Here is a 27966-nt window from a genome sequence, read left to right on the forward strand (position 1 = left end):
TCGGTTCCTTGACAACCAGAACCGGAGGCGGTGCCGGCTCCAGGGAGGAGGCGAGAGGAAACTCCGGGGCAGGGCTCAGGCTGCGGGGTCGCAGTCACCAACCGCCACCTGCCTCTTTCTCTCCCGCCCCACTCCATCGGCTATGGCCTCCTCAGCCGGGGCTGCGCCGGCAGCGGTAACCGGCCCCTCCATGTTCCGCTGGCTGGAGGTGCTGGAGAAGGAGTTTGACAAGGCCTTCGTGGATGTGGACCTGCTCCTGGGGGAGATCGACCCCGACCAGTCCGAGATTACCTACGAGGGCCGCCAGAAAATGACGGCGCTTAGCTCCTGCTTCGCACAACTTTGTCACAAGGCGCAGACCGTCTTCCAGATCAACCATAAACTGGAGGTCAGACCAGTGGTTTAATGTGACTGTGGGAATAGAGAATCCCCCACCCCTTCTCCCTTCCTGAGGATCTGCAGATTACTGCGAATATCTCAGCAGACATCCCATCCACCACACTGGATCAGCCCCCTTACTGAGGGTCATACATTCATGTTAATACTTCCATTAGGTCAGACCCTGTCTGAGGATCAATGTAATTATGTTGATATGTCAATAGAGGACCCCTTCCATTGTTCAGAATCTTCCTTGGAGTCTATATATACTCCAAGAGCTGTTGTGGTAATGTCCCTATCTCTGAGCCAGGAGGCCTGGGTTCATATCTCACCTACTCTAGAGGAAATTCATAACATGTCTGAACCTATTGGTGTTTATATTTGAAGAAGTAATGAAGAGGATTGATGAGGGCAGAGAAGTGGACTTGATCAAAATTGACTTCAGTAAGGCATTTGACAAGGTGCCTCATGGCAGAGTGCTTAGAAATGATCGATGACATGCAATACAGGGAGGGCTAGCCATTTGGATACAGAACTGGCTCAAAGGTAGGAAGCATTGAGTGATGGTGGAGGGTTGCTTTTCAGACTAGAGGCCTGTGACCAGCATTGTGCCACAACAATCAGTGCTGGGTGCAGTGCTTTTCATCATTTATATAAATGATTTCAATGTGAACCTTGGAGATATGGTTAGTAAGTTTACAGGTGATACCAAAATTAGCGGTGTAGGGGACGGTGAAGAAGGTTAGAGTCACGATTAGAGTGGTGCTGGAAAAGCACAGGATGTCAGACAGCATCTGAGGAGCAGAAAATTGACGTTTCAGGCAGGAGCCCTTCATTCCTGATGGTTCTCCATCAAAGGTAGAAGACAGAGGGTGGTGGTAGATGGTTGTTTTTTCGGATAGGAGGCCTGTGACCAGTGGAGTGCTGCAAAGATCGATGCTGGGTCCACTAGTTTTCATCATATGCATATAATTGATTTGAATGTGAGTATAAGAGGTATAATTAATAAGTTTGCAGATGACACCAAAATTGGAGGTGTAGTGGACAGTGGAGAAGATTACCTCGGATTACAACGGGATCTTGATCAGATGGGCCAATGGGCTGAGAAGTGGCAGATGAAATTTAATTTAGATAAATGCGAGGTGCTGTATTTTGGGAAAGCAAATCTTAGCAAGACTTATACACTTAATGGTAAGGTCCTAGGGAATGTTGCTGAACAAAGAGACCTTGGAGTGCAGTTCATAGCTCCTTGAAAGTGGAGTCGCAGGTAGATAGGATAGTGAAGAAGGCGTTTCAGTACAGGAGTTGGGAGGTCAGGTTGTGGCTGTACAGGATATTGGTTCAGCCACTTTTGGAATATTGCATGCAGTTCTTGTCTTCTTCCTTTTGGAAGGATGTTGTGAAACGTGAAAGAGTTCAGAAAAGATTTACAAGGATGTTGTCAGGATTGGAGGATTTGAACTATAGGGAGAGGTTGAATAGGCTGGGACTGTTTTCCTTGGAGCATCAGAGGCTGAGGGGTGAACTTATAGAGTTTTATAAAATCGTGAGGGGCATGTATAGGATAAATAGACAAAGTCTCTTTCCTGGGGTGGGGGAGTCCAAAACTGGAGGGCATAGGTTTAGTGTGAGAGGGGAAAGATATAAAAGAGACCTAAGGGGCAACTTTTTCACGGAGCGTGGTACGTGTATGGAATGAGCTGCCAGAGGAAGTGGTGGAGGCTAGTATAATTGCAACATTTAAAAGGCATCAGGCTGGGTATATCAATAGGAAGGGTTTGGAGGGATGTTGGGCCAGGTGCTATGACCTGAAAACTACATACTTTTCTTTCCCCTCAATGTGAAACAAAAAGGAAAACAAAACTCCATTCTAGCAGGGAGCTTTGATCAAACATATTAAATAGGTTTGGAATTTCCTGTGGTGAGGTATGCTTCACTTCTAATGAAACATGCTTTTCTAGTGAGTCGTGCAATAACTACGAAAGTTGCAGATGTGATTCCAGACCTGAGTTGAATTTCTATTCTTACCTGGCCCTCCGTTGCACATGGGAAAATTGCCTAGGTGTGAATTTTACCTGCAAGTTGTATTGGAAATGAATGTTGGATGAGGACAGGATTAAATAACCTTCAGTAACAGAGAGGTTGATGATCAATCATGGCCACTTTAGATGCCTCATGATGATGTAAACATGCTGCCGGAAACTTTGTGTTGTCAGGAAGAGAAGTGTGGTAAGAAAGTAAATAAAATTGTTTTGAAGGTGCGGATACTGAGAGTTCACTAAAATTGCTGTCAGTTTACCAAAATGGATATAAGCAGGAAATGTAGTAAATGTTATTTTAACAGCCAGTGGAACCTGTAAAGCTGGCCAGTCTACCTTTAAAGAATATGTACAAAGTTAAAAATCACACACATCAGGTTATAGTCCAACAGGTTTAATTGGAAGCACACTAGCTTTCAGAGCGACGCTCCTTCATCAGGTGATAATGGAGGGCTCGATTGTAACACAGAATTTATAGCCAAAATTTACAGTGTGATGTAACTGAAATTATACATTGAGAAATTGATTGTCTGTTAAGCCTTTCATCTGTTAGAATACAGTGATAGTTTCACTTCTTTCATGTGTAAATCTCAAAACCTTTTTTTTAAAGTTGCATTCTCGGGTTAGCTGTTAACAATGGTGATAGCTAGACAATATGTTGAAGGTGTTGGCCCCCTGTGTTCTCTGTCTATGCCATGATGTTTAGATTGATTCTAATCTAAAAAGTGAGATAAGAGAGTTTTACATAAATTCATACAGTTTTTGAGCTCAGAGTTCTACATGAATGCATGCAGTTTTTGAGCAAAGTACAATGTAACCCTGCAAGTACAAATTCACCCCACAAAATATATGTGTGCATGTGGGTCTTTGTCTGTGTGTGTGTGTGTAGTGAGTGCAGAGTGTCTTAAGTCTGTGAGAGGGTGCAGGTGTGAGTGTGGGAGTGTGTGTCCGTAAGGGTGTGTGTGGGGGTCTGTGTGCGCATCTGTGTGTATGTGTGAGAGAGAGTGTGTGTGGGTGTGTGTATAGTGCAATGGTGATCACCTGTAATGTGACATGAACCCAAGGTCCCGGTTGAGGCCCTCCCTATGGGTGCCGAACTTAGCTATCAGCCTCTGCTTGGCCACTTTTCTCTGCTGCCTGTCCCGAATTCCACCTTGGAGGATCGTCACCCGAAGGTCCGAGGCTGAATGTCCTGGACCACTGAAGTGTTCCCCAAATGGGAGGGAACCCTCCTGTCTGTTTAAAGAATGTGGAGGACCATCCTTTGAACTGTGCTGCTTTCTTGCACAACTTCATATTTGTTAAATTTACATTCCTCTGACATTGTACTTGAGTTCAATCATAATATATTTTTGTTTAACTTCCTGTTATCGTTCTGTTAACATTTAATGTCAGACTGAAATACTTAAATGATAATTTGGTAATGACTGCAGCAGGTAGATTGTCACAGAGAGGTATAAGTAGTTGAAAAAAGATTAAATCTATCATTCTGTAGACCTGTACTTGTACCAAGAAAATAATGCCATGATAGCTTGCATGTGTATGTGTAATCTGTAATGCTATCCAAACTGAGCTGATTTGCAATTGTTGTAATCATGTTCAGGACCACTAGCATTTAGGACAGAAATCAGAATACCCTGAAATTAATCAATAGAACCACAGCACAAGATTTCATGTTTTTTAAACAATAGCATGTTTTCATGCCTCAAAAAGAGCTAAACAAAATAAGCACTATGAAATTAACATTATAGCTTTTGAAGGCTTCTGGGATTACTCCAAAAATATCCCATAATCCTCTCTGTTTTGCTTTAATTCTTGTTAGTAAAGCGATTCTTCTATGATTCTGTGGAGATCCTTCCATTGGCTTTTGGCTATGTGACTCTCCACCTTTTTTACAACTGTGTGGATGCCTCTGCCCTTTGTAAAGGTTGCTAGTAGATATCTAATAGCCTTACCATAGCTTTCTAAGATAATTCTACTTTCTGCCACAAAGCCATATGCGAACCACACAAATTTCATCTTCTAATGGCATTTCCTCCCACAGTCTAAAGATGTGCAGGTTAGGTGAATTGGCCAGGCTAAATTGCCCGTCGAGTTAGGTGAAGGGGTAAATGTAGGGGAATGGGTCTGGGTGGGTTGCTCTCCGGAGGGTCGGTGTAGAATTGTTGGGCCGAAGGGCCTGTTTCCACATTATAAGTAATCTAATCTAATCTAAGGCAAATCTTCACACAGGCCTTTCCTTCAAAATCCAAACTGACATCCTCAACCATATTCCGTGTAGTAACTGATTAAGATTGTATTTTCTCTGCTTGAAATTCATGCCGAACTGATTGTCACCTCGTTTTGGCTCTTTTTAATGGTGTTGCAATGCAGTCTTCTTCAAAGCATAGATACAATTGCCTCTGCTTTGAAAAGTTACTTCAGTCAGGCATGTTTGCCATATTTTAAGTGTGGCTTTATTTCTAAATGAGGAGTCATGGAGTGGTTACGACAAAGACAAGGCCAATCAGCCCATTATGTTTGTGGTGGCTCTTTGGAAGAACAATTCACTTAGCTCCATTACCCTGTCCTTCACCCATAGCCTCCATTTTTTTTTTCACTTAAGAGAATTGTATAGTTCCCTTTGGAAGGTTAAATTGAAAATGACTCCACCATACTCTTACCCAGAGCTAAGTCGCGAAACCAATGAGATTACTGGAGAGATCTCCTACTGTTGTGAGGTGTTATGACAATGACACTGTTTAAGCCACATACAGTAGTTTTTGTCCGTGTAAGATATCTTTCACAATACAGGCACCATGTGTATATATCTACTAAATAAACCTCAACTGCCATGCAAAGGTCAAGAAAGTAAGCACAAAGATTGAAACAATAGTTATATAGTCTGTCTCCAGCCTTTCAATTTTACTAACAAATGTGGAAAATGTAAAATGATGTATGTCTATTGCCAATCTCATCAACAAGTGTCTATTTCTCACATTGCACTTAATAATAAGAAACAAAGTATCTGATTCTGCATTCCTAAGTAGAAGGTATTTTGTTTATGTTGTGTCTTAAAAGAGTCATTGCAGTGGTATTTGACAGATAACCAAAAATGTTAGTAAGCTAATTGGCATACTACTTTCTAAGCATTAAATAATCAACATTCTCAAGTGTATGGTTTCAGATTTAATACTTCTTCATAATCCACAATCTCTCTCTTTGTCAACATTGTGTGTGTCTCACTGTGTGTGTCTCTTTCTCTGTGTGGATGTGTCTCTTTCACTCCCTGTCTTAGAGGGGAGGTAATGGCCTAATGGTATTATCGCTGGACTGTTGATCCAGAGAACCAGATAAGGTTCTAGGGTCCTGGGTTTGAAACCCACCATGACAGATGGTGGAATTTTGAATTTTAAAAAAATGTGGAATTAAGAGTCTAATGATGACCATGAAACCATTGTCGATTGTCAGAAAACCCCATCTGGTTCACTAATATCCTTTAGGGAAGGAAACTGCTTTTCTTATCTCGTCTGGTCTACATGTGACTCCAGACCCATAGCAATGTAGGTGACTGTTGACTGTCCACTGGGCATTTAGGAATGGACAATAAATGCTGCTTAGCCAGTGACATGCTCATCGCACATTTTTTAAAAACATTTTCTCACAAAACCTGTACATTGGCCTCTCAGTCTAAACTATATCTGAGCACGTGTTTGGACCTTTAATTTCTCCTGTTTCTGTATTGTGGAGAGAAAAATGGAGTTAACACTTTGAGTCCATTGACTTATTGTCAATTCAGGATGGGCAGAAAGGTGGCAAATGGAGTTCAATGTAGGTAAGTGTGAGGTGATTCACTTTGGTAAGAGTAACAAAAAGATGGGGTACTGGGCTAATGGTCGGATACTTGGTAGTGTGGATGAGCAGAGGGATCTTGGAGTCCATGTACACAGATCTCTGAAAGTTGCTACCCAGGTAAACAGTGCGATAATGAAGGCATATGGCGTACTGGCTTTTATTGGTAGAGGAATTGAGTTCCGGAGCCCTGAAGTCATGTTGCAGTTGTATAAGACTCTGGTGCGGCCGCATCTGGAGTATTGTGTGCAGTTTTGGTTGCCATACTATAGGAAGGATGTGGAGGCACTGGAACGGGTGCAGAGGAGGTTTACCAGGATGTTGCCTGGTATGGTAGGAAGATCGTATGAGGAAAGGCTGAGGCACTTCGGGCTGTTTTCATTGGAGAAGAGAAGGTTTAGGGGTGACTTGATAGAGGTGTACAAGATGATTAGGGGTTTAGATAGGGTTGACCATGAGAACCTTTTTCCACGTATGGAGTCAGCTATTACGAGGGGGCATAGCTTTAAATTAAGGGGTGTTAGGTATAGGACAGATGTTAGGGGTAGATTCTTTACTCAGCGAGTCGTGAGTTCATGGAATGCTCTGCCAGTAGCAGTGGTGGACTCTCCCTCTTTATGGGCATTTAAACAGGCATTGGATAGGCATATGGAGGATAGTGGGCTAGTGTAGGTTAGGTGGGCTTGGATCGGCGCAACATCGAGGGCCAAAGGGCCTGTACTGCACTGTATATTTCTATGTTCTATGCAATGCTAATTGGAAGATAACCATCTAATCACCAAGACATCATGCAAGGCATTTCTCAGGGTAGTGTCCCAGGCCCAGCCATCTTCATGAACTCAATCAAAAATCTTCTGTCTGCCTTAAGATAAATAGTAGAGATGGTTGGTAATAATTATACAATTTTCAATTTCATTCACAATTCCTCAGACTTCCATGCAACATATTTGGAACAACCTGCAGGGTTGGGCTGATAAAGGGGCAAGCTATACCTTTCTTACACAAATACAAAATAATGACCATCTCCAGAAAAAGAGAGTGTAACTATGTCGTTTTGACATTCAGTGGGATTACCATTGCTTAATCCTTCATAGATCCTGGAGCCGCCATTAACTAGGAAGCTAACTGGCCCAGCCATATGTTTTAATTTTTTCACTCATGGGATTTGGGCATTACTGTCTGGGCCAGCATTTATTGCCCATCTGAAGTTACACTCGGGAAGGTAGTGGTGAGTTGCCTTTTCGAACTGCTGTAGTCTGTTTGTTGTCGGTAGACCTAAAATACATTTAGGAAGGTACTTCCAGGCCTTTGACCCCGTGACACTGAAGAATTAGTGATATGTTTCAAAACCTGGGTGGTGAGTGGTTTTGTGTAAAACTTGCTGTTGGTGGTGATCCCATGTATCTGTTCTTTGTCTTTTGAGATGATCATCGATCTAGGGTAATGGTTGTCACCAACTTACCTTTGTCTTCATTTTGTCTTGAGCCTATTGAGTGCTTTAGTGATAGACAGAGCTTCTAAGCAGCAGACACTGTTCTGAAGTAGCAAGGAAGTTAATTGATTGATATTAATAAGTGCACCCTGTGTTTGAAGCGTAATTATTAATCTTCAGGGAGATCTCTCTGCTCCCTCTTAAGTGAGTAGGACTCTTTTTCTTCAGTAGCAGACTATGTGACATTAGTAGAGTGGACTGAGACAGTGTGACAGAACATTAACCCTTCAGAACTATTCTCCTACACAACACCATCTACGTACACCAGGCACACAAAGCAGATATCTTAATTTGTGGTCCCTTCCTTAAGCTTAAATATTCACTCCCTCCACCACTGTGCATCATGGCTACCGTGTGCACCAGCTACAAGATGTATTGCAGTACATTACTAAGGCTTCTTAAATAGCACCACCAAACCTGTGACCTCTATCATCTGCAAAATAAAAGGGAGCGAGGAGATCACAATATCGCTGTCTGCAAGCTGTCCTCCAAGTAATTGTCCTGACTTGGAAATGTATTGTTGTTCTTTCATTATTGTAGGATCAAAATTCTGGGATTCCTACTTAACAGCATATGATGTACATGTACAACACTGGCTGCAGCACAGTATAAAGATTAGATCAGAATCCCTATAGTGTTGAAACAGGCCCTTTGGCCCAACCAGTCTACACCGACCCTCTGAAGAGTAACCCATCCAGACCCATTTCCCTCTGATTAATGCACCTAACACTATGGGCAATTTAGCATGGCCAATTCACCTGACCTGCACATTTTTTTTGGACTGTGGGAGGAAACCGGAGCACCCAGAGGAAACCCACGCAGATACTGGGAGAATGTGCAAACTCCACACAGACAGTCGCCCGAGGCTGGAATCGAACCTGGGACTTTGGTGCTGTGAGGCAGCAGTGCTAACCACTGAGCCACCGTGCCAGCCAAAGAGGTGTTTCTCCATCACCTTCCTTGTGTTAATTGGGAATTGGAAATAAATCGTGGCCTGTATGTAAGTTAGCTCACTAAGCTAGAAGGTTTGTTTTCAGATGTTTCGTCGCTATACTAGGGAACATTTTCAGTGAGAGTCTCCGGTGAAGCGCTGGTGGTATATCCTGCCTCTCTATTTATAGGTCTTGGTTTCTTAAAGGTGTGATGTCATTTCCGGTTCTCTCTTTCAAGGGAAGGTCGATGGGATCTAAATCAATGTGTTTATTGATGGAGATCTGGTTAGAATGCCATGCCTCCTAAGAATTCTCATGCATGTCTTTGAGGCATGGCATTCTAACCAGAAGTCCTGAGAATTGACTTATATCCCACCTACCTTCCCTTGAAAAAGAGAACCGGAAATGCCATCACCCACCTTTAAGAAACCAAGACCTATAAATAGAGAGACTGGACATACCACCAGTGCTTCACCAGGGACACTCCCCGATGATGTTACCTAGTATGGTGACGAAATGTCTGAAAACAAACCTTCCTTCTAGCTCAGCGAGCTAATGTATATATCATCAACCTGAGCTACAAATCTTCTCAAAAATCTCAAAAACTGACCCCGACAGAGATGATCACCTTTCAGAACTGATTTTAAAGTAAAAAACATCAGACTCCAAGAAGGAGGCTTTGTCAATATTATCAATGTCTGGAAAATAAATTTTAAAAATAATTTGTTGGCCACATATATCTTGGGGAAATACACAAGATGATCAGCTATGTTTGTTTTTTGTTATATGTAAGACATTTGCACACCATCCAAGATTGATTTTTCCATCAAAAAATATCTGTTTATTTTTAAGGACTCCATGTTAGATGTGTCCTCTGGTTTTTCCATAAAATGTTCAAATAATTTGAGTCCAGTTTCTGCCTCTGCAGAGCAGTGGAAGCATCCCAATCAAAGACAGAGCCTCGATGTGTGCAGTACGTTACCCTGGTAGCCTTTGACACAATTGAGTAGGCCATCCTCCTCAAAATCCTCTTCTATTTTAAAAATCACACAACACCAGGTTATAGTCCAACAGGTTTAATTGGAAGCACACTAGCTTTCGGAGCGACGCTCCTTCATCAGGTGATTGTCACCTGATGAAGGAGCGGCGCTCCGAAAGCTAGTGTGCTTCCAATTAAACCTGTTGGACTATAACCTGGTGTTGTGTGATTTTTGACTTTGTACACCCCAGTCCAACACCGGCATCTCCGAATCATCTCTTCTATTTTGAACATCTTCATGGTCCTGCCCTAGTTTAATTCCACACTTGGCTATCTGATTGTAGTCAAAGTGGTTTCTCATCTAGCTGTATGGATAAATTTATAGACCTGTTTCCTTTGGTTAGTGCACCAGTGATGTGATTGATTTAAATCTAATTGAACAATGGTTGAGAAATCTTTGTTCACGAAGTTGCTGGAGCATGGAATACTTTGCCACAAGGAGTGATTGAGGCAGAGAGCATTGCATCTTTGTGAGTAAATTGATAAGTATTTTGAGACAAAAGAAGATTTCATGCTTCCTCTTTTTCAGTTAATGTTATTATTTAAGATGTTTATTGATGTTTCTTCAGTCTCTGTGTTAAGTATTTAATCTTTTGATGGCAGTATTAGGGTTTGTCGCAGCCTTTAGACATTTAATACCAAGCTGAAAGTCAATGCACGTAGTGTAGCAAATCATCATGCTGGAAATAGGTGGAAGAAGAGTTTAAAAATTAATGATTACGTCATGTTAAGAAACATGTTCAAATATACACATTGGCACAAGGGTTAAATTGCTACCACAACTTGTGAGCATCTGCAAGACATGGTAGTACAGTTAATTCTGAGAATCGGGTATGGTGGTGACTTGTTTGGCAAGCTCCCAGAATGTCAAACATGGGTGTGTTACAGGTTCTACTTTATCGTATAGTGTGGTACTGCACATTGGAGAAATTACTTTTTTCCGGTTACTGTTTTAAGCTATAAGGAAAATATTTTGGGGCATGTAATTTCTTCTCATAGTTGTTTTGTATGCTTAATGCTGTTGTGATGAAATTTCCTAGAGCTTAGAAGTGATTCTCAACTTTTTCTGTATCAAGACACATTCCAATAAGACAAACCATTCCCCAGCACACCCACTTTTCTCACATCTCATGTGTGCTGTGGGGAAGTCTACATATACAGGGCTCTGGAGACTTGCACTTACACTGTAAATAATGGTGGCTGGTATCAGCAAGTACTGCCTTCAATAATCGGCACTGAGACTCCAGAGCAGTTTGGAAGCGCACATACAGCCTTGACCTTCAGTTAAAGCAATGCTGCTTCTCGAGAACTTTTCATAGCATACTTCTCACCTTTTGGTTGCTATGACGCACCAAATGAGAACCACTGTTTTAGAACATTAATTTTCTTTTTTAAAATCTTTGATTCCATGATAAAATAATGCTGTAAGCTAAACATAGACATTCAATTAAACTAAACCATAAGTGAACTTCATATATTGAGTATCTTTTTGCTGCTGAACTGCAACATGAGCAAATTGAGTACAATGTGGTTTTTTTTCTGAAAAGTTTGCTTTGTTTGAATTGGTTGAATTCCTGATGGACTATGGAAAGTTTACTTCTGAAGGCAAGACTTAGATATATGTAGTTTTATATAATTGATGAGGGAACCAGATAGAACCTGATATATATTCAGATATTCATTGTAAACAAATAAAATAAAACCTTTGAGATTTGTAATGATCACATTTTCATTTTGTACAATGTTTTTAGCTGTTACCATCTGCTTTTCATTTTCCTCTGCAGGCTCAGTTACTGGATTTGAAATCAGAGCTAATCGACACCCAGGCTGAGAAGGCTGTGTTAGAGAAAGAAGTACATGATCAACTTCTCCAGCTTCATGCTGTCCAACTGCAGCTGCATGCTAAGACTGGGCAGAATGTTGACTCCAGCTCAATCAAGGCTAAACTAGTATGTTCTAGCAACAAAGCTACTTTAGTTCACAAACAATGAAAATTGTTTTGTTCACCCTTATTTAGGATGAATTGTTTCAAGGGTTTTTTTTTTTCAGATCAATTTTCCTTGAGCCTATCAAGCCACAGTTCAATATTCCAAAGACGAGCAAAAAAGTCTGCTTCCCTAGAGACATTTACTACTTCTGTAGGCTGGGTTTTTCATGGTTTATTCCATTTTGTGATATTTTATTCTTATCAAATTTTTAACCTTAGAAAGTAATGACATCTCTAAGCTCTCATGGAAACTGAAGCATGCATATATTCAGTGAGAGACTGATGAATGATAATCAAAAATGAAAATTTTGTTGCTGTACCTCCCACTCTAGCCTGCATTTCCAGGTAGCTTAGATACATTGATGTCAGTTACTGTTCTCTACTGCTGCCTGCTGAGATCAGCTAATTTGGGACAACTCAATCAGTAAACCTGAGACACTTTTTCATTGGCACAGTTTAGTCTTATGTCATGATTCGGAGATGCCGGTGTTGGACTGGGGTGTACAAAGTTAAAAATCACACAACACCAGGTTATAGTCCAACAGGTTTAATTGGAAGCACACTAGCTTTCAGAGCGACGCTCCTTCATCAGGTGATTGTCACCTGATCATCACCTGATGAAGGAGCGTCGCTCCGAAAGCTAGTGTGCTTCCAGTTAAACCTGTTGGACTATAACCTGGTGTTGTGTGATTTTTAACTTAGTCTTATGTCATGTTGTATATTACTCACTAAAGCTTTGCAACTTCACAAAGCTGTTTTATGCTGGATGAATAACTCCAATGTGGACTGAAACACTAATCTGCTGAATCTTCTTCTTAAAACCGTTCTCAGCTGAGAGTCCTGAAGGATGATTCTGAAATCAGATGCAACCGCTTGAAATTTGCTGTGATTTTCCATCCATTAACAGTAATGTAATAAAATTGGAGTCCATTCCTACTGACTTTTAAGACGCAGTCAAATGGATATACTAGATATTGTACAGGTTGTCTCTGGAAACACTGTCAGTGATCTTGTTATTGCTAGAGGAGAATTTTGTGATGGGAGTAAATGGGATGAGTAGCAGCTTTCTTCTGGAATCTAGGCTGTTCACACATTGTAGGGTTTTAACTCCACATTGTGCATCTTTTAATTTCAGGCAGGTTTCTTTCCTGCAAACTAGCCTGATTGGCAGGCTTGTTTCTCTGAGCTGAGAATGTAGATGAACAGACCTTAACTTCAGAAATAGACCATGAGATTGCAGTTGCATTCATCAGAGTGTGGTTTGGAATCTGGACTTAGTGGATGGTCACTAATCAGTTGAGGAGGTTCTGATCCCCAATCCTGGGCGGAGGTATAGGAATGGATGGATGGTCTTCAGCTTGTTCTGATGGTAAGCTGGGGAGAAACACTCCTGCCTCTCCTCGCCACAGTTGTATTGTAAATACATTTGGTTTTTCCAAGAAGCAGTCCTAATTCATCAGCTGGGTTTTCTGAGGCTTCAAACACATGTCAATAATATTTAAGTTGTTGTATGGTGGCCTGCCTCATAGTGTAATCTTTCAGGTTTTCTCTAAGCAGTGGCCCATGGAAATGGTTACCTTTCTTCACTTTATGTTGCCATAAGCAGGGTTTATTTTTGATGTTTTATTGGAAGTGTTGCTTTATTCACTAATGTAATCACATAGCTTAATCATACAGCCTTTGATGACTTGCATGAAATGCTGGAAATATATTTAAATAGTCTTTTCAGTCATGTTATGAAAGGTAGGTAGGAGCTGGTAGGACTTGAACTTAGGCCTTCTGGCCCGGAGGTAGGGCACTGCCACATCACCAGTTGCTAAACTTGATGACACAAAGGAGAGTAAGTTGTGAAAAGAACATAAAGCAAAAGTAGATGGATTCAGAGAATTGTCAAAACTTTGGGAGGTTATGCATAATGTAAGAAATTGGGAACCTTTCCCCTTAGTACACAGACTACAAAAGCACCGTATTAATTAAATGGAGAGAGGATTACTAAAATTCATTCATGAGATGTGGGCATCGCTTTATTGTCCATCCCTAGTTGCCTTCAAGAAGGTGAGCTGCCTTCTTGAACCACTGCCGAACTCTGAGGGACAAAGAGATTTGACTGTCTTGGTACAGGAATCACAATGTATGGAGGTACAGCAAGTGATTAGGAAAGCAAATGGGATATTGTTATTTATTGCAAAGGATGTGGAATGTAAGAATATCGATGAGATCACATCTCACACATTGTGTATGGTTTGCATCACCTATTTTAAAATAAAATATAATTGTATTAGAAGCAGAGCAGATGAGGTTCTCTTGACTGCCAGGGATGAAGTAATTGCTTTATAAGCAAAGTTTCTACAGGTTATGCATGCATACATTGGACTTTCAAAGAATGAAAGGCAATCTTAAGAGCCAAGGGTCTTTACAAGACAAATATTGAAAATGTGTTCTCTTTTGGGAGACAGTAGAACTAGGCTACATAGTTTATAAAATAAGGGGTCTTTCATTGAGGATAGGGGAGGATTGTTAACCTGTGGAATTCTTCTTAGCCCAGAGCGTAGTGGAACCTATAAAGTTAGATAAAGCCTAGTTAGATTATTGACTGACGAGTGAAAATTTATAGGGGAAAGCGGAGGCCATGGTCTTGTTAGATGATGGAGCAGGCTCAAGGTACGAATGACCACCTTCTAGTTTGTAAGTTTGTGTTAATATTGAAATGTAATCTCTGCTTTGATATTGCACAAAATTCACTGATTACTCCTTTGTTTTCCTGTGAATAAGGTTTAACTATTTAAAATGTATTAAAATGTCTGCTATCTTCCTAATACCATTTTCTTTCCTGCCCTAAGTCTGTCCTTTCAGTGGATGAGCTGGTAAGTGAGTGCACTAATGTGACTACTTTTCTGTGGATTCACTGGCAACTGTCACTGCCATCCATTGATCTTACTCTTTCATTATAAGTCACGCAGGGTAATAGATTTTTGAACTAGAGTGCTGGATTAATGGTTGTCACAGAGTACAATACTTAATGTGTCCTTTCATAAATGTAAAACTTAGACTATTTTTACTGCTGTGAGCAACAATGATAATTTAAAAAATATTTTAAGAATGATTTACTGAAGCTATGTAAATTGACCATTTCTGCTAACTTCAGTTAGTTGAAGATTTTTAATTTTGAGTATTTTAGTTAAAGCATAGTTTTATACATTTTTCAAAAGGCTTTTAACCTAGGTGTAATAGATCTGCTAGAAACTAATTATTAGTTTGTCATTTATCACAATAAAACTAGTCTTTATAAATTATTCTAAGTGCAGTGAATATTCTTCATCTTATGAGCCATAACAGCCAGTAGATTTGATGCTTAAGATAATTAGTGATGTTAAATGCATGTATTTTACCACTTCCCACATCTCTGCTATTAATTCATAGAATATTTTTTCAGTTTCTATACAGTTGAAGATTAAAAATTAAGATAGCTAAATGTTTATTATTTCCTACTTTACCTAAAGTATTGCAATCTTATGAAATATTTTTCTTGTCATTTGAGTAGTTTATTAGAACACTATGTTGGACTGTCTTATTGCATTTGAGCCAAAATTGTTCTCATCCTTTAGGATTTGACTTTGATATTAAGTGTGAAGACAACACAATCTTGGCAATGCTTGCAAAAAGGGCAATATATATACAAATGAGGGAAATTACATATATTGGTAACCAATGTGTTTATTTTTCTGGAAAGGAGAAAGAACTAGAATCCAATAAAAAAGAAAAAGTGAAGGAAGCAAAGCTAGAAGCTGATGTGAAACTGCTGAGAAAAGAGAATGAAGCCTTGCGTCGCCATATAGCAGTTCTGCAAGCTGAGGTATATGGTGCAAGGCTGGCTGCGAAGTACCTTGATAAAGAACTGGCAGGCAGGTGAGGAGTCACTCATAATGTATGTTATTGTATCTCTAACAGAAAGCAAGCCAGGACTTTGCAGACATAAATTATTTATCTTCCTTTAATATCTCAATTGTGATAAATTATGACGCCAATAAATAAAATCACCTTTCTTTACCATTTGCAATAGTGATGCACCTATAAGGTAGCATTTTAAGGTGTTAAAACAAAATTAAGTTGTCACAACCTGAGTTGAAGGAAATTGGAATTCATACACTTTACAGTGGTGCATTTGATGAGCATAATCTTTATCTTATGTAGAGTTTCAGGTTATCTCAATTAGCATATTCTATATAAAACACCTTTAATTCGTGTGGTAGATTTTATGCAGACTTCACCATGAATTCTGGGTGTGAGAAATGTAACCCAATAAGACAAAGGAGCAGAAGCAGGCACTGCAGCCCATCTAGTCTGCTCTGTTAGTCAATAGGATCATGGGTGATCTGTTAGTCCTCAGCTCCACTTTCCTGCCTTTTTCCCCTTAACCCTTGATTCCCTTACCAATTAAAAATCTATCACAGCTTTGAATATGCTTAATGACCCAGATTCTACAGCTCTAGTAAAGAATTCCACAAATTCACTATCCACTGAGAGAAAAACCTTTTCTTCTGAGATTATGCCCTCTAGCCCTAGCCTGTCTTACAAGGAGAAACTCCCTAAGGCCAGCATTCATTTGATATCCCTAATTTTTATTCACCCTCTGTAACACAACAATCCATGAAATTTAGATAAACTCATTGTGCTGAACATGTTGCCTAAGACAATATTCAGTTTCTAAAGGCAAAATGGTTGCACCTGAGGTACTTGCCTGTTTCTCTCCCTTAGGTGTCCACTGTACATACTCTGTACCTTTTATTTTTATTTCCTGTCACATTGATGTTCCCATTTAGGTGAACAGGAACTTCAGCTGGGTCACACATTGGTTTAGCAAGCAAGCAGCCTCTATTTTGTTTTTGTTGACACATTTCCGGGCAGAAACATCAATCTTTCTAATATTTAATACTTTGTGCAGAGTGCAACAAATCCAGCTGTTGGGTCGAGACATGAAAGGACCTGCTCATGACAAACTCTGGAACCAGTTGGAAGCAGAAATACATCTTCACAGACATAAAACTGTTATTAGGGCATGTCGAGGGCGCAATGACCCAAAACGACCTTTGCCCATGCCACCTGGGCACGTATGTAAAATTTAAGTTTTCACTTTTTCAATAAAAGATGATATTTACTTGCATGTAAATTTAAAAACCTCCCAAAGGCTGAAAATCCCCTGGAGTTCTGCAGTTTGAGAATTTGTGTATGGAGCCAGAGGACGTGATGCTAAATGACTATTTTACAACTACTTTTTTAACCAAGGCAGATGCTGAGAAAGTCTTAGTCATAGAACCATTCGATGGGCTAAATTTTGGTTGAAAGAAAGTATTAGATTGTCTGGATATACTTAAAGTTGACATGTCACCAGCACTTGATCAGCTGCACCCACGAATACAGAAGGAAGTCAGTGTCAGAGTAGAAAAGGCAGTGCCTGTAACCTTCAAATCCTTCTTGGATACAGAATTGAGACCAGAGAACAGGAGAATTCTAAATGTTACACGTTTTTTTGAATAGGTGTGTAAGGATAAGCCCAGCAACTGTACATCAGTTAGCTTAACCTGATGGTGGGAAAGCTTTCAGAAACAATAAACTAGGGAGAAAGTTAACAAAATTAAGGAAAATGAATTATGTACATTAAACATTTTGTGTTTTTCAATGAAGTAGCAAAATAATTCTTATTGATGATGTAGTTAATGTGGCCTAAATATATTTCCAGTAGGCATTTGATAAAGTATTGGTGATTGGTCAGTTTTGCAAGTTGGCCATGGTTGTCTACAAATTCTCATCTCTGAGGAATGCCTTCCCCTCAAATATTGACATGCGTATTTAAAAATAATTTACACAAAAACACCTTTATATTCAATTCTGAGCACCACATTTTAAGATAGATATCAAGGCCTTCAAGAGAGAGCAGAAAGGATTTTTTGGAATGGTACCAGGCATTATCATTATATGCATCATCTCTCCCAATGCTGGAATTTTTGAATAATAAAAGTCCTGAAAGTATAACATGTTTTGTCTTTTAAATTGAACTTCATATTCTCTTAATAATTGAGCAGAATATTGATTAGAGTTTTAATTTATCATTGGGTCCCAAGATTAAGTTTCACTAGGGCTTTGTTTTCAGTGCTTCAGCAAATCATGTAATTTTATTTTCTCCAATCTATACTTTTTTGGGCTCGTTAAGTTTGTCATTATTTTCATTTGTTGGAATTAGTCAACATTTTTTTCTTCCTAAAATAGGATCCAAATGTTATAAGGAAGTCCCAAGGTGTTGGGCCAATTCGGAAAATCCTGTTAGTAAAAGAGGATCATGAAGGTCTTGGCATATCAATTACAGTAAGTCTGCTTTCATATCTACTTACTGAGATTCACATAACTATCTAGAACAGGAAAACATCAGTTTGGACAGAACCAAGGGATGCTGAAGACCAGATGCAGGAGCTTCACTTTTGTCTATATTTAGGAGGCTTAAATGGTAGATCTTGTAAAGGACTAATTTTTCATTGATTTCTATGACCTGAAATTGATACACCACTTATCTTCGATCTTGCAATATACTGTAGCTCTATGAGCAGTAGCACCTAGTGTCTCAAGATTTACTCTTTTTTTTTGTGCCAAGTGTTTTACATCGTGGATCTGTATTGATTGTGTGGTAAGTAATGTAGGAGATGTCAGTTAACCACCTCTAATACAAAGTCTCACTGCAATGGGACAAATGAGCTCAAGAAACTCTAGGTTCTGTGTCACAGAAAATAGGCTACTTGGTTTCCTGTGGGCTCTCTGATTTGACTTTTTGAAATCTCTATGGCAGCAAGTTTGTAAATGACTATTTTGTACTTGTTGCTTTGTTGATTGATGGATACCATGTCTGTTGTCTATTGATTGAGGTATAAGCAAATCAATGACAATATTTACTTAAACAGTTGAGTTTTATAATGTTCCATGAGGCGTACAAAGTTAAACAGATTAGAACCTCCTGTTGTAACGTATATTAAAATGAATGAATCATGATTGAATTTGTGAATGTAATCTGACTTTTCATCTCATTCAAGCTAATAACCGATATTGTCTAGTTTTGAAGTAAAGTTGCAAAAGATTGTATTGAAACAACTGATGTAATGATTTCCCAGCTAATATAACAAGAATATACATCCATTAAATACAAGAGTAGAGAACAAAATCTCAGCAATTTGTAAAGTGTACACTAAATAAAAAGCAACATCAGAGACTATAGTGATAAGGCAAAGTTAAGTTTGAAGAAGAAGGTTGAAATTAAGTTTTTGGAAGTAGGCTGGTGATGAATTGAAGGAGTTTTGACATGGAACCCAGAATTTCGTTGTAGCTAAATAAACAGGTATGATTAATTTCTCATTTTCTTGGACTCAATGTTTGGAGAATGGGTGGTACATGTAGATATGCAGCTGGAAATACTGATGAGGTAGAGTAGGTGAACACATGAGGGACTTAAACAAGGATGAATAAATCCACTTGGGTATGATAAGTTGAAGTTTGCAGAGGATGAAATTGTTGGGCAGTGAAGGAGAAAACAAGCAAGTTGTGGTTTGCAATCTAGATAGTTACAAATCACACAACACCAGGTTATAGTCCACCAGGTTTAATTGGAAGCACTAGCTTTTGGAGTGCCGCTCCTTCATCAGGCACAACCACCTGATGAAGGAGCGGCACTCCGAAAGCTAGTGCTTCTAATTAAACCTGGTGGACTATAACCTGGTGTTGTGATTTTTAACTTTGTACACCCCAGTCCAACATCAGCACCTCCAAATCATGCAATCTAGATAAGTAGTTTGAAAGGAAAAGGAGGTCACCTCAAGATATTCAAGAAATTGAATCTTGGAGTGTCAAAACAGGGACTTGGCAGCAGCATAAATTTGGGAACAAAGGCAAGGAAAATTCTGAGCTTGATAAATGTTGGCAAGGATAAATGAATCTCAGCTCGGGTTTAAATAAGACGCCTGATGTTTGCAACTCCTAGTCTAGTTTCAAAGTAGCAATTTGGGAGATTATTTAAATCTTGGGCAATGGCAACGGGGTATGACTGGGAGCCAAAGACCATAGTGACAAATTTACAAATACTTGTCTGGAGGAAATTGCACCTCCGTAAAGGAGCTTTAATGCTGCCTGAGAATATTAACATGCAGTCTATAATCCAATCTTCAGTCAAAAGTGCAAAATGTAGCTCAAATGTGAGAGTGAGATTTTTTACAAGTGTAGTATTCCTTTTGATCTATATTATATTTCCTAATATTGGGCATGCATTGATATTTTTATATGCATGTTAAGAAAATTCCCATAACAACATTGAGTCACAATGTCAGTTTTTAAAAAAAATTTAATAAGCGAAGTTACATTAAACTTGTAAATCAATAAAAACACTACAGTAGATTTTAAAGTTTAGCTTATTTGAATGCTACTACTCTGTTGGGAGCTGTTCTAACATTTTGTAGCATACATTTAATGGGATAATTTTATGGGATTAAAAATAAAATAAAATTGCATTATTTAGATGTTAACTAAATGTGTTTTAAATACAAAACAGGGTGGCAAGGAGCATGGAGTTCCAATTCTAATATCAGAAATCCATCAAGGTCAACCTGCTGAGCGATGTGATGGCCTGCATGTTGGAGATGCCATACTAGCTGTTAATGGAATCGATCTGAGAGATGCCAAACACAAAGAAGCTGTTACAATTCTCTCTCAGCAGGTAATTAAACTGACCTCCTGTTAAGTTACATGTGTAATTTTAATGATTTCTTGCTGGACATTTGCCACCATATATTTCCTGCATTTTGACTTGCACTTATCTTGCCCAAAAGATATTTAAGAACTCAAATGAGGAACTTTTATAGTCCATTTATACCATCTTGCAAATCTAAGAATGCTCTGCTTTTTCATATAATTCAATAATTTTGCTTTATTAGCAACAGAAGGTTACAATAACCTTTTTTCAGTGTTCAACTGTGGAATATTTAAGTGTTTTCTGAAAGCATAAATGAAATATTTCAAATTACTAACAACATAAAAACATGCAATTCAACCCAATATATCAGTTAATGTTACTGCTCCATACAGACCACCTTGTTTAAGATCAACATATCCTTCATCCCTTGTCTGCTTATCAAGGTTCCCCTTGAATGCGTCTTTGTGCTATTCACCTCAGCTGTTCATTTTTCCTTGGCAGTTCCATATTCTAACCAATGTTTGAAGCGGTTTCTTCTGAATTTCCCAATTTATTTAATAATATCTACTTTATGAACCCTACCACTGATTTTCAACTGTAGTGGAAATGCTTTATCTATATGTCCACGCTGTCAAACCTTTCATAATATTAAAAACCTGTATTAGGTCACACCATAACTTTTTTTTAATGAAAAATGGTCTCAGCTTGTGGAATGTTTCCTTACAATTCCAAAACTCTAGTGAATTGTTTTACATCTCCCTTCCATGCCTCTTTGTCCTTTTTATAACTATTCACAGGCCCCTTTTTGGTCCAATCAAGGTTCGATACAGAATTGTCATTCAGTAAAAAATATGCTGGCTCAGCCAGCAACACCTGCATCCCATGAATAAATGTTTTAAAAAGTGTAATTCAAGTTCAGCGTAACCTAGCTGCCCTTCATTGCTGTTCCATTAGAAGTGAACCTGTGATTTTTTTTTTCCTAAAAGTGAATTATATTGCTACTTTCAATGAGTTAAGTTAAAAATCTCACAACTTTGTATACCCAGTCCAACACCGGCATCTCCAAATCATAACTTCATTGAGTTAAGTATTTGTACTGCCAGATCTCAAAGTTCATTTACCTCATTTAAACATAGTTTCCAAGTAGTAGGTCACTTTATTCTTCAACCAACTGTACTACTTCACACTTTTATTCACTTTGAAGTTTTATTTGTCATATGAAGACATTTAAATTTATGCCTCAGCATTTTCTGAAGTATCATGTGGGAGTTTTGACAATGAGTCAAAGACCCGGATATGTAATTGCTACCTTCCTGACTATTAATTCTATTTGACTGGCTGAATTCTTTCAATGTTTTGTGTTTTTATTTTAGATTTCCAGCAATGCCAGTATTTTTTTAAAAATTTGTATAATTACTTAGTTCAGGACTAAAACAAAAGCAACTTTTTGTTTTAAAGAGAGGAGAGATTGAGTTTGAAGTGGTGTATGTTGCTCCAGAGATAGACTCTGATGATGAAAATGTGGATTACGAAGATGAGACTGGGCACCGATATCGCTTATATCTTGATGAGCTGGAAGAAAGCAGAAATGCAGCTGTTGGCAGAAATGATGGCAGTGGTGACGCCAAACCCCTAGCAGGTAGACATTTCAAAATGTTCACCATGAGTGACTAAACATCTTAAGGTGTTACAAAACCATTTTAAATACTACAGAGAGAATGAGCTTGCACATTTGCACAGAAGTTTTCACAGCCTAAAGACTCTTCAAACACTTTACAACACTTATTACACAGCATTGGTTGTAATGTAGGGAAATGTGACACCAATTTGTGTTCAGCAAGGACGCATAAACAACATTGTGATAATAACCAGTTGATCTGTTTGAGTCATGTTGGTTAAGGAATGTATTTTGGCCAAGAGACTGAGAGAATGCCTTGCTTTTGTTTCAAATAGTGCCATTTCTGCCTGAAATCTGGCTGAATTCTTGGTGTACCATCACAAGTTTTAAACTGAATTGTATGCTCCAGACTCTGAATTGGAACTTGAACCCAAATCCATGACTTTCTGGGTTCAGGGACAAGAGTTCTATCACTGAATCAATACTGATGACTATGCGTTTGGATTGAATAGAAATTATAATATGGTTGTTCTGGAACTTGCTGCATTTCAGTACCTTGCCAAATTGGGTAATTTTCAAGTGAAGCCAGACTTGAGTACCAGCAGAGTTATTGTATCTATCAACAAACAAGCTATATGTTACCCCCTTTTTAAAAATATCGTTTCTATATGCACAAAAAAAAATTCTGGTTGATTTTTCTCCTTTTTGTATTCTGGTGCATTGAGGCCATTACGGGCATTTATTATGCAGCTGGTATGTACTTCAATAAAGATCAGGTTTTTTTGATCTGTGAACTGAATTTAATGCTGCTATTAACAGCCAAATTGTTGGGTGAATATTATTTCTTCTTTCTCACTAGATGTTCTGTTTTGGAAATTAGTTTCTGTTTCTCCCTGCTAAATGACTGCGTATTTCCCATGTGACAGGGCAGCTCTGTATTTTTGATTGTTGCCAGATGCTCGCAGGTAGTCAGTGTGCCAACTTAACCACTTCAGTATTCCTGAAAATTTGTTTTATAATTTATATAACATCATTACATTTTTTTTGCAAAGTGAAAAATGTCACCTAATATAAATTTTAAAATGTCTTTACCAGTTTCATGCATTTTCGCATAAGATATTAACACTGACTTTTTTTTTAATAGTGACAGAACAGAAACCAGTTCTAGATGCCATCTTAAATGGGGATGCAGGAACAAGCAGTGAAACTGCTTCAGAAGATGCAACACCGAAACAGAAAGAGTGTGCAGAATGCTCATCTTAAATTGTCCCTATGTTACTTGAACATTAAAGTGATATTTCTGCACTTGACTGGCAATACCGAAGGAACATTGTGTGAATGTGATCAACTGTGTATACCTATATTTGAAAATAATGTCTATAAGGGATCACCATGATTATCTTCTGTGCCTAAGGAGTTCCAAATATTGTACACCATAGAGTTGCATTATTAATGGTTCTGCATGTATGAAAATATTTTGATGTGTTAATTGACCAACACAAGTAAATTGTTGGGTCTGTATGTTCTGATGTTACAGCTAACTTAAGTTTTGAAATTAGTGGGAGATTTGGCATGTACTAGGTGCTAACTTACTAGTTGGTGTCTTTTGAGGTATTTTCAAACTGCCAGTTGCACTTTCTCCTTGGGGTTTCTTTTGTGCACAATATTTGCACAAAAAAAGCACTTTCATCCTGTTATAGTTATGTACTATCAATCTATTCAGTGATGTTGCTTATAAATTAAACCATAGGCCTTTGGGGAAAATTTGATATTGCATTTGCTCCTTGTTTTTCATATGTGATTAATTGGAAAATCTATTTTTTTTTCTTGAAGTATATGCAGAACTGTTAATTGGTTTTCCTAAAGGTACAATAGAACTGTCCTCACCCTTGGCCTTCTCCATAAAGAATGTAGTTGCATTGTACTAAATGTTGCTATTAATGTAGATAGAAATTCACAGTTAACAAATAGTTAATATCTACAAATAGTAAAAGTGTGATATCTTATGTTTAAACTTTACGATACAGAAATAATGAGTCAGTGAGATATAGATTATTAGGTTGTATAACTGAATCTCATTGAAAGACTAATTTCTTGAACTACATTCCTTAATTCAGCAGGAAGAATTATTTAATGTTACCTTGACAGTTACTTTGTTGTAAGTACTCAATTCTTATGTATCTTCAATCCAGAATTGAAATGCACTATTTATAATGATCAGGTTATCCTTTTTAAGGACATAAAATAGAACATCGAGTAAAGTTAAGGTGACCTCGACATATTTGATGTAGGATCATTTCTTCAGGTGCATTGCATCCTTGGAAGAGATGCATGTTGTATGAACTAGCCTCTACTCATTGATCTCTTGCAATTAGTTAATATGACCTATGAATTTGGTTTTCAAGTAGTGCAGGTGCAGGATGAAGTCCATATTGCATTGAAATTCAAAACAATTTCCCATGTGTGCAGACATGCTTAAGAATACTTAATAACAAGAATTTAGGCTGGGGAAAGCTCACAGTACTATAACAGGTAGCTATTTAGGTGGAAAAAATGGTTTTTAAAACCACAATATAGTAGCTGTTGGAAACCTAAAATAAAATCAGAAAATGCATTAAATGTTTTGGTCAGGCAGCACTTGAGAGGAGAGAGGAGGGGGTGGGGGTGCAACAAGCTTTGCATTTCAGTCAAATTATTTTTTGTTAGATGAAAATAACTTACTTTCTGAACAAAAAACTCCCCAAAAAAATCCTTGCTTCTCCAGTTTTATCTATATTTACACACTAGAGTTCACACTCTTTCTATTTATATATTATAATGAAAATATACTTCACTTTTATAGTGTAAGTTCATTCTCAGCAGCGATTTCCTCACCATTCTTGTATAAGCAACTCTATTGTACATACATCTTTATTGGATTTTTAACTATTTATAAAGTTACAGTTTATGCTTATTTTTATGTCCCTACCCAACCCCTTTCATTACTTTAAAATTGTACTGTAAGTGACTGTTGACTGCTATTACACACTGACATTTGGGTTTAGTTGCTTGCTGAAGCAGCTTGAAATTTCTTCCACATTATATCATCCACTTATTTTCCATGATGATTTGACTTTTAAATACCAAATTCATTCTCCACTGCTTCTGAAGCCTCAACAGAAATAGCAATACATTTCTAAGCTTGCTGTCTTTTGTCAATTGATGACAATGAGTCACCATTAGATAGGTGCACGTAATTTGAGATATAATAAATTTGTTGTGCATCTGTGGGAATGTAGATTTTGTTTCTTGCAATTTCATTTCCTGTTACAAGTGGCCAAATAGAATGCATAGGAACCTTTGATGTACCAAGATCTTATACTTCTGATTTCACAATGTTCATGATAACACACGTGGTAGTGGCATCCTTACTGAGCTGGAAAATGTCTCATCTCAGTGTCTCATTACAGTATGTACTGGAATATTCTTTTACATAACAACTCATTTTAATATTCTTTAACACCAGTAATACTGGCAGTGAATTTCATTCATTGAGTGATCTTTGCTTCTTGCCTCAGCATAAAATTCTGGCTTTTTTAGCGAAACAGTGGAGAAAATGGAAAAGCTCTGTGTAATTTATTTCATATTCACTTGTTATAAAGTGTTTAATGTATTGTTTACATTAGTTTAACACTCCAATATATTTATGGCTTATATTCATTTCCTTTTGAATTGGGAAGTCTTAATTTGGATGAGAATATAATTTTTATCCAGGTTTTACATCCAGGTATAATTACAGAAAACCAAAAGTAGACTAAATGGGAAAAAGTGATTTTTTTTTAAGATTTTAAAAATGAATTAAATCTTTCATACCATGCTGGGGAAGCAAGGGATGTGGGAGGATTAGAGGCTGAAAGTTAACTGCAAATGTGAATTTGTAGAGGAAGCATCCAATTACATAAGTGCAAAATGGATGGCATATGGGAATATTTTCATTTCTAATGTTTCTATTTTTAAACACTTTTTTTTTAGCCTCTGATTCATTTATTTAATCAACTGGAAACCATTTACTTTTTAAATAATTTTCTTTATGGTGTCCATTCAATGTTTTGAAGAAGAAAACAAAACCATAGAAATTGGAGCAAATTTAAATGTAACACTGGTCATGCTAAGTATTCCGTTCTTCCATTTTTGGAGATTTCTGATCAGTAATGTGTCCAATAATATTATATTGTTTTATGAGTGTATATTGTATTTCAAGTGCAGTACCTGTATACAGTAGTGTAGAGCTGGTGGACTAAAATTACATCAACATTCTCTGTTCATTCTGTGATCAGCATTAGCAACACTCTCTGTACAGTTGTGTTGAAAGGCAAGTTGAATTTTAATGTTGACACAAAGCTGGCAAAATTGCCACTACTCTAGTTATATTTAAAAAAAAACTCCCAGGTTATTTAACTTGCACTGGTTGAAGTGAAGCTACCTGCTGGAAAGTCTACATTCAATTAAGCAGCTTCACATTGGAGTTGCTGTACAAATTTTCTGTGGAACCAAAGCTGAAAGTGATTTGTATCAATACGAAGGTGCAACATAACTAACGTATAAAAGAACTGAGGTGAAATGTGTTCTCCTTGTCATATTCTCAGCAGTTGATGTCTGATGTTTTGTTAATGAATCAAAGCAAAATCTACATTTATAACAGTGATGGTGCAGATAAACTACTGCACGCCATGAAAACCATGGCAAAAGTATCTGAAGTGTGGATTCTAATTTTATGATATTATGGATGTACTTGAGACTTGTACAAAATAATTTGTAGACATTTGTATTCCAGTTCAAATGTCACTGGAGAATGAAGGACAGATGACTGTACATCGTTCTACTTCAAATGGCTTGATTTCCAGTGTCATCTATATGAAAATATTCCTTAAGTGTTTCATCCTGAAAGTTCAAAATGAATCTTCTCTCATTTATTATTGAGTACATAAAATTACAATACAAAAAAAGGTCAACCTAATTGATGTGCTGGCCAAATGCTATGATTAGTTCTCAACTATATTTGACCCTTAGTGGCAGAATGAATTTCAGGGACATCTTGTAATATTGCTTTCTCCCTCAATATTCCTTTTTTGTTCCGTAGGGGATGGTTAAATTATTGATGTTTATGAATATAATACATAATATATGCATCTGTATAATGAGATGAAATATTGTTTATGAATATTGGTACATAAAAGTCAACACGTTTCCTTATACTCAAAACAGCAGCTAGTAAAATTAGTTATGTAATGGCAAATGTATTTTTTTAAAAAATGCCTTTGTATGAAAGTTTTTTTTCCTTTAAATGTGAAGCAGGTTTTGTCCATAAAGGTTCATTGGAAGATAAAAAGCAGGAGCATTGAAATTATTTGTGTTAACAGTTTAATTTTGCTCATCTAGATGAGGGAAGTTTATACTTGTTACTTAATTGATTATGGACTTATTTTCCAGTTTGTGTATCAACCATTTGATTCTAAACTAGAGGCATTTTCTGTCCTGTTAACTACATCAAAAACTCATCAGAGGAGGCATTAAGGTTATAAATCATTTGACATTGAAAGGTATTTCTAAAAAGAGAATCAACATATAATAAGATGTCTGCTATTAGCACTGTATTGTTTGTAGGGTTTACCTTCTATTTTAATTTTTAATGCATTATGATAACCTTTTGCTTTCTTGAATTATTGAGAAACAGTATGACAATTAGGAGTTTCAGTTCAGAGCTATTATCAGCAGATTTCCCTTTTTTCTTGGTGCTATTTTAGAGTTGTGAGCGGGCGGTGGGTTCAAGGTGTGTAATAACATCTCTCTGAACAGGTTGATTAGAAAAATAGGCTGAATAAAAAATTTTTATACAGCTATTATAACAGGTGAGCATGGATTTTCTTTGTTTGGCTGAATGGGTCAGGA

At 37.8% G+C, this 27966-nt stretch overlaps 1 protein-coding gene across 2 annotated transcripts; it reads left to right on the top strand.

Moving 5' to 3' along the window:
• On the top strand, nt 1-27917 carry gopc (golgi-associated PDZ and coiled-coil motif containing). 2 transcript variants are annotated; one of them, XM_043684516.2, is made up of 9 exons: nt 34-388; nt 11496-11660; nt 14539-14562; nt 15429-15604; nt 16641-16806; nt 17963-18058; nt 20280-20444; nt 21879-22059; nt 23183-27917. In XM_043684516.2, exons 1-9 carry the CDS (start codon nt 143-145, stop codon nt 23299-23301), a joined length of 1338 nt encoding a protein of 445 aa, XP_043540451.2. In that variant the 5' UTR covers nt 34-142; the 3' UTR covers nt 23302-27917. The 2 variants fall into 2 exon arrangements, with proteins under 2 accessions (XP_043540458.2, XP_043540451.2); XM_043684523.2 differs by lacking the exon at nt 14539-14562 and having other exon boundaries at nt 1-388.
• Nucleotides 27918-27966: the final 49 nt, after the last annotated feature.

This window comes from Chiloscyllium plagiosum, unplaced genomic scaffold (assembly GCF_037043375.1).
Source record: "Chiloscyllium plagiosum isolate Xiang-an unplaced genomic scaffold, Cpla_swu_hap1 HiC_scaffold_3, whole genome shotgun sequence".
Taxonomy (NCBI): domain Eukaryota; kingdom Metazoa; phylum Chordata; class Chondrichthyes; order Orectolobiformes; family Hemiscylliidae; genus Chiloscyllium; species Chiloscyllium plagiosum.

Coding starts and splice junctions, on each gene's coding strand:
- gopc (XM_043684516.2), top strand. CDS start 143: ATGGCCTCCTCAGCCGGGGCTGCGCCGGCAGCGGTAACCGGCCCCTCC. Junction 389..11,495: donor AGATCAACCATAAACTGGAG/GTCAGACCAGTG, acceptor TTTCCTCTGCAG/GCTCAGTTACTGGATTTGAA. Junction 20,445..21,878: donor TTACAATTCTCTCTCAGCAG/GTAATTAAACTG, acceptor TTTGTTTTAAAG/AGAGGAGAGATTGAGTTTGA.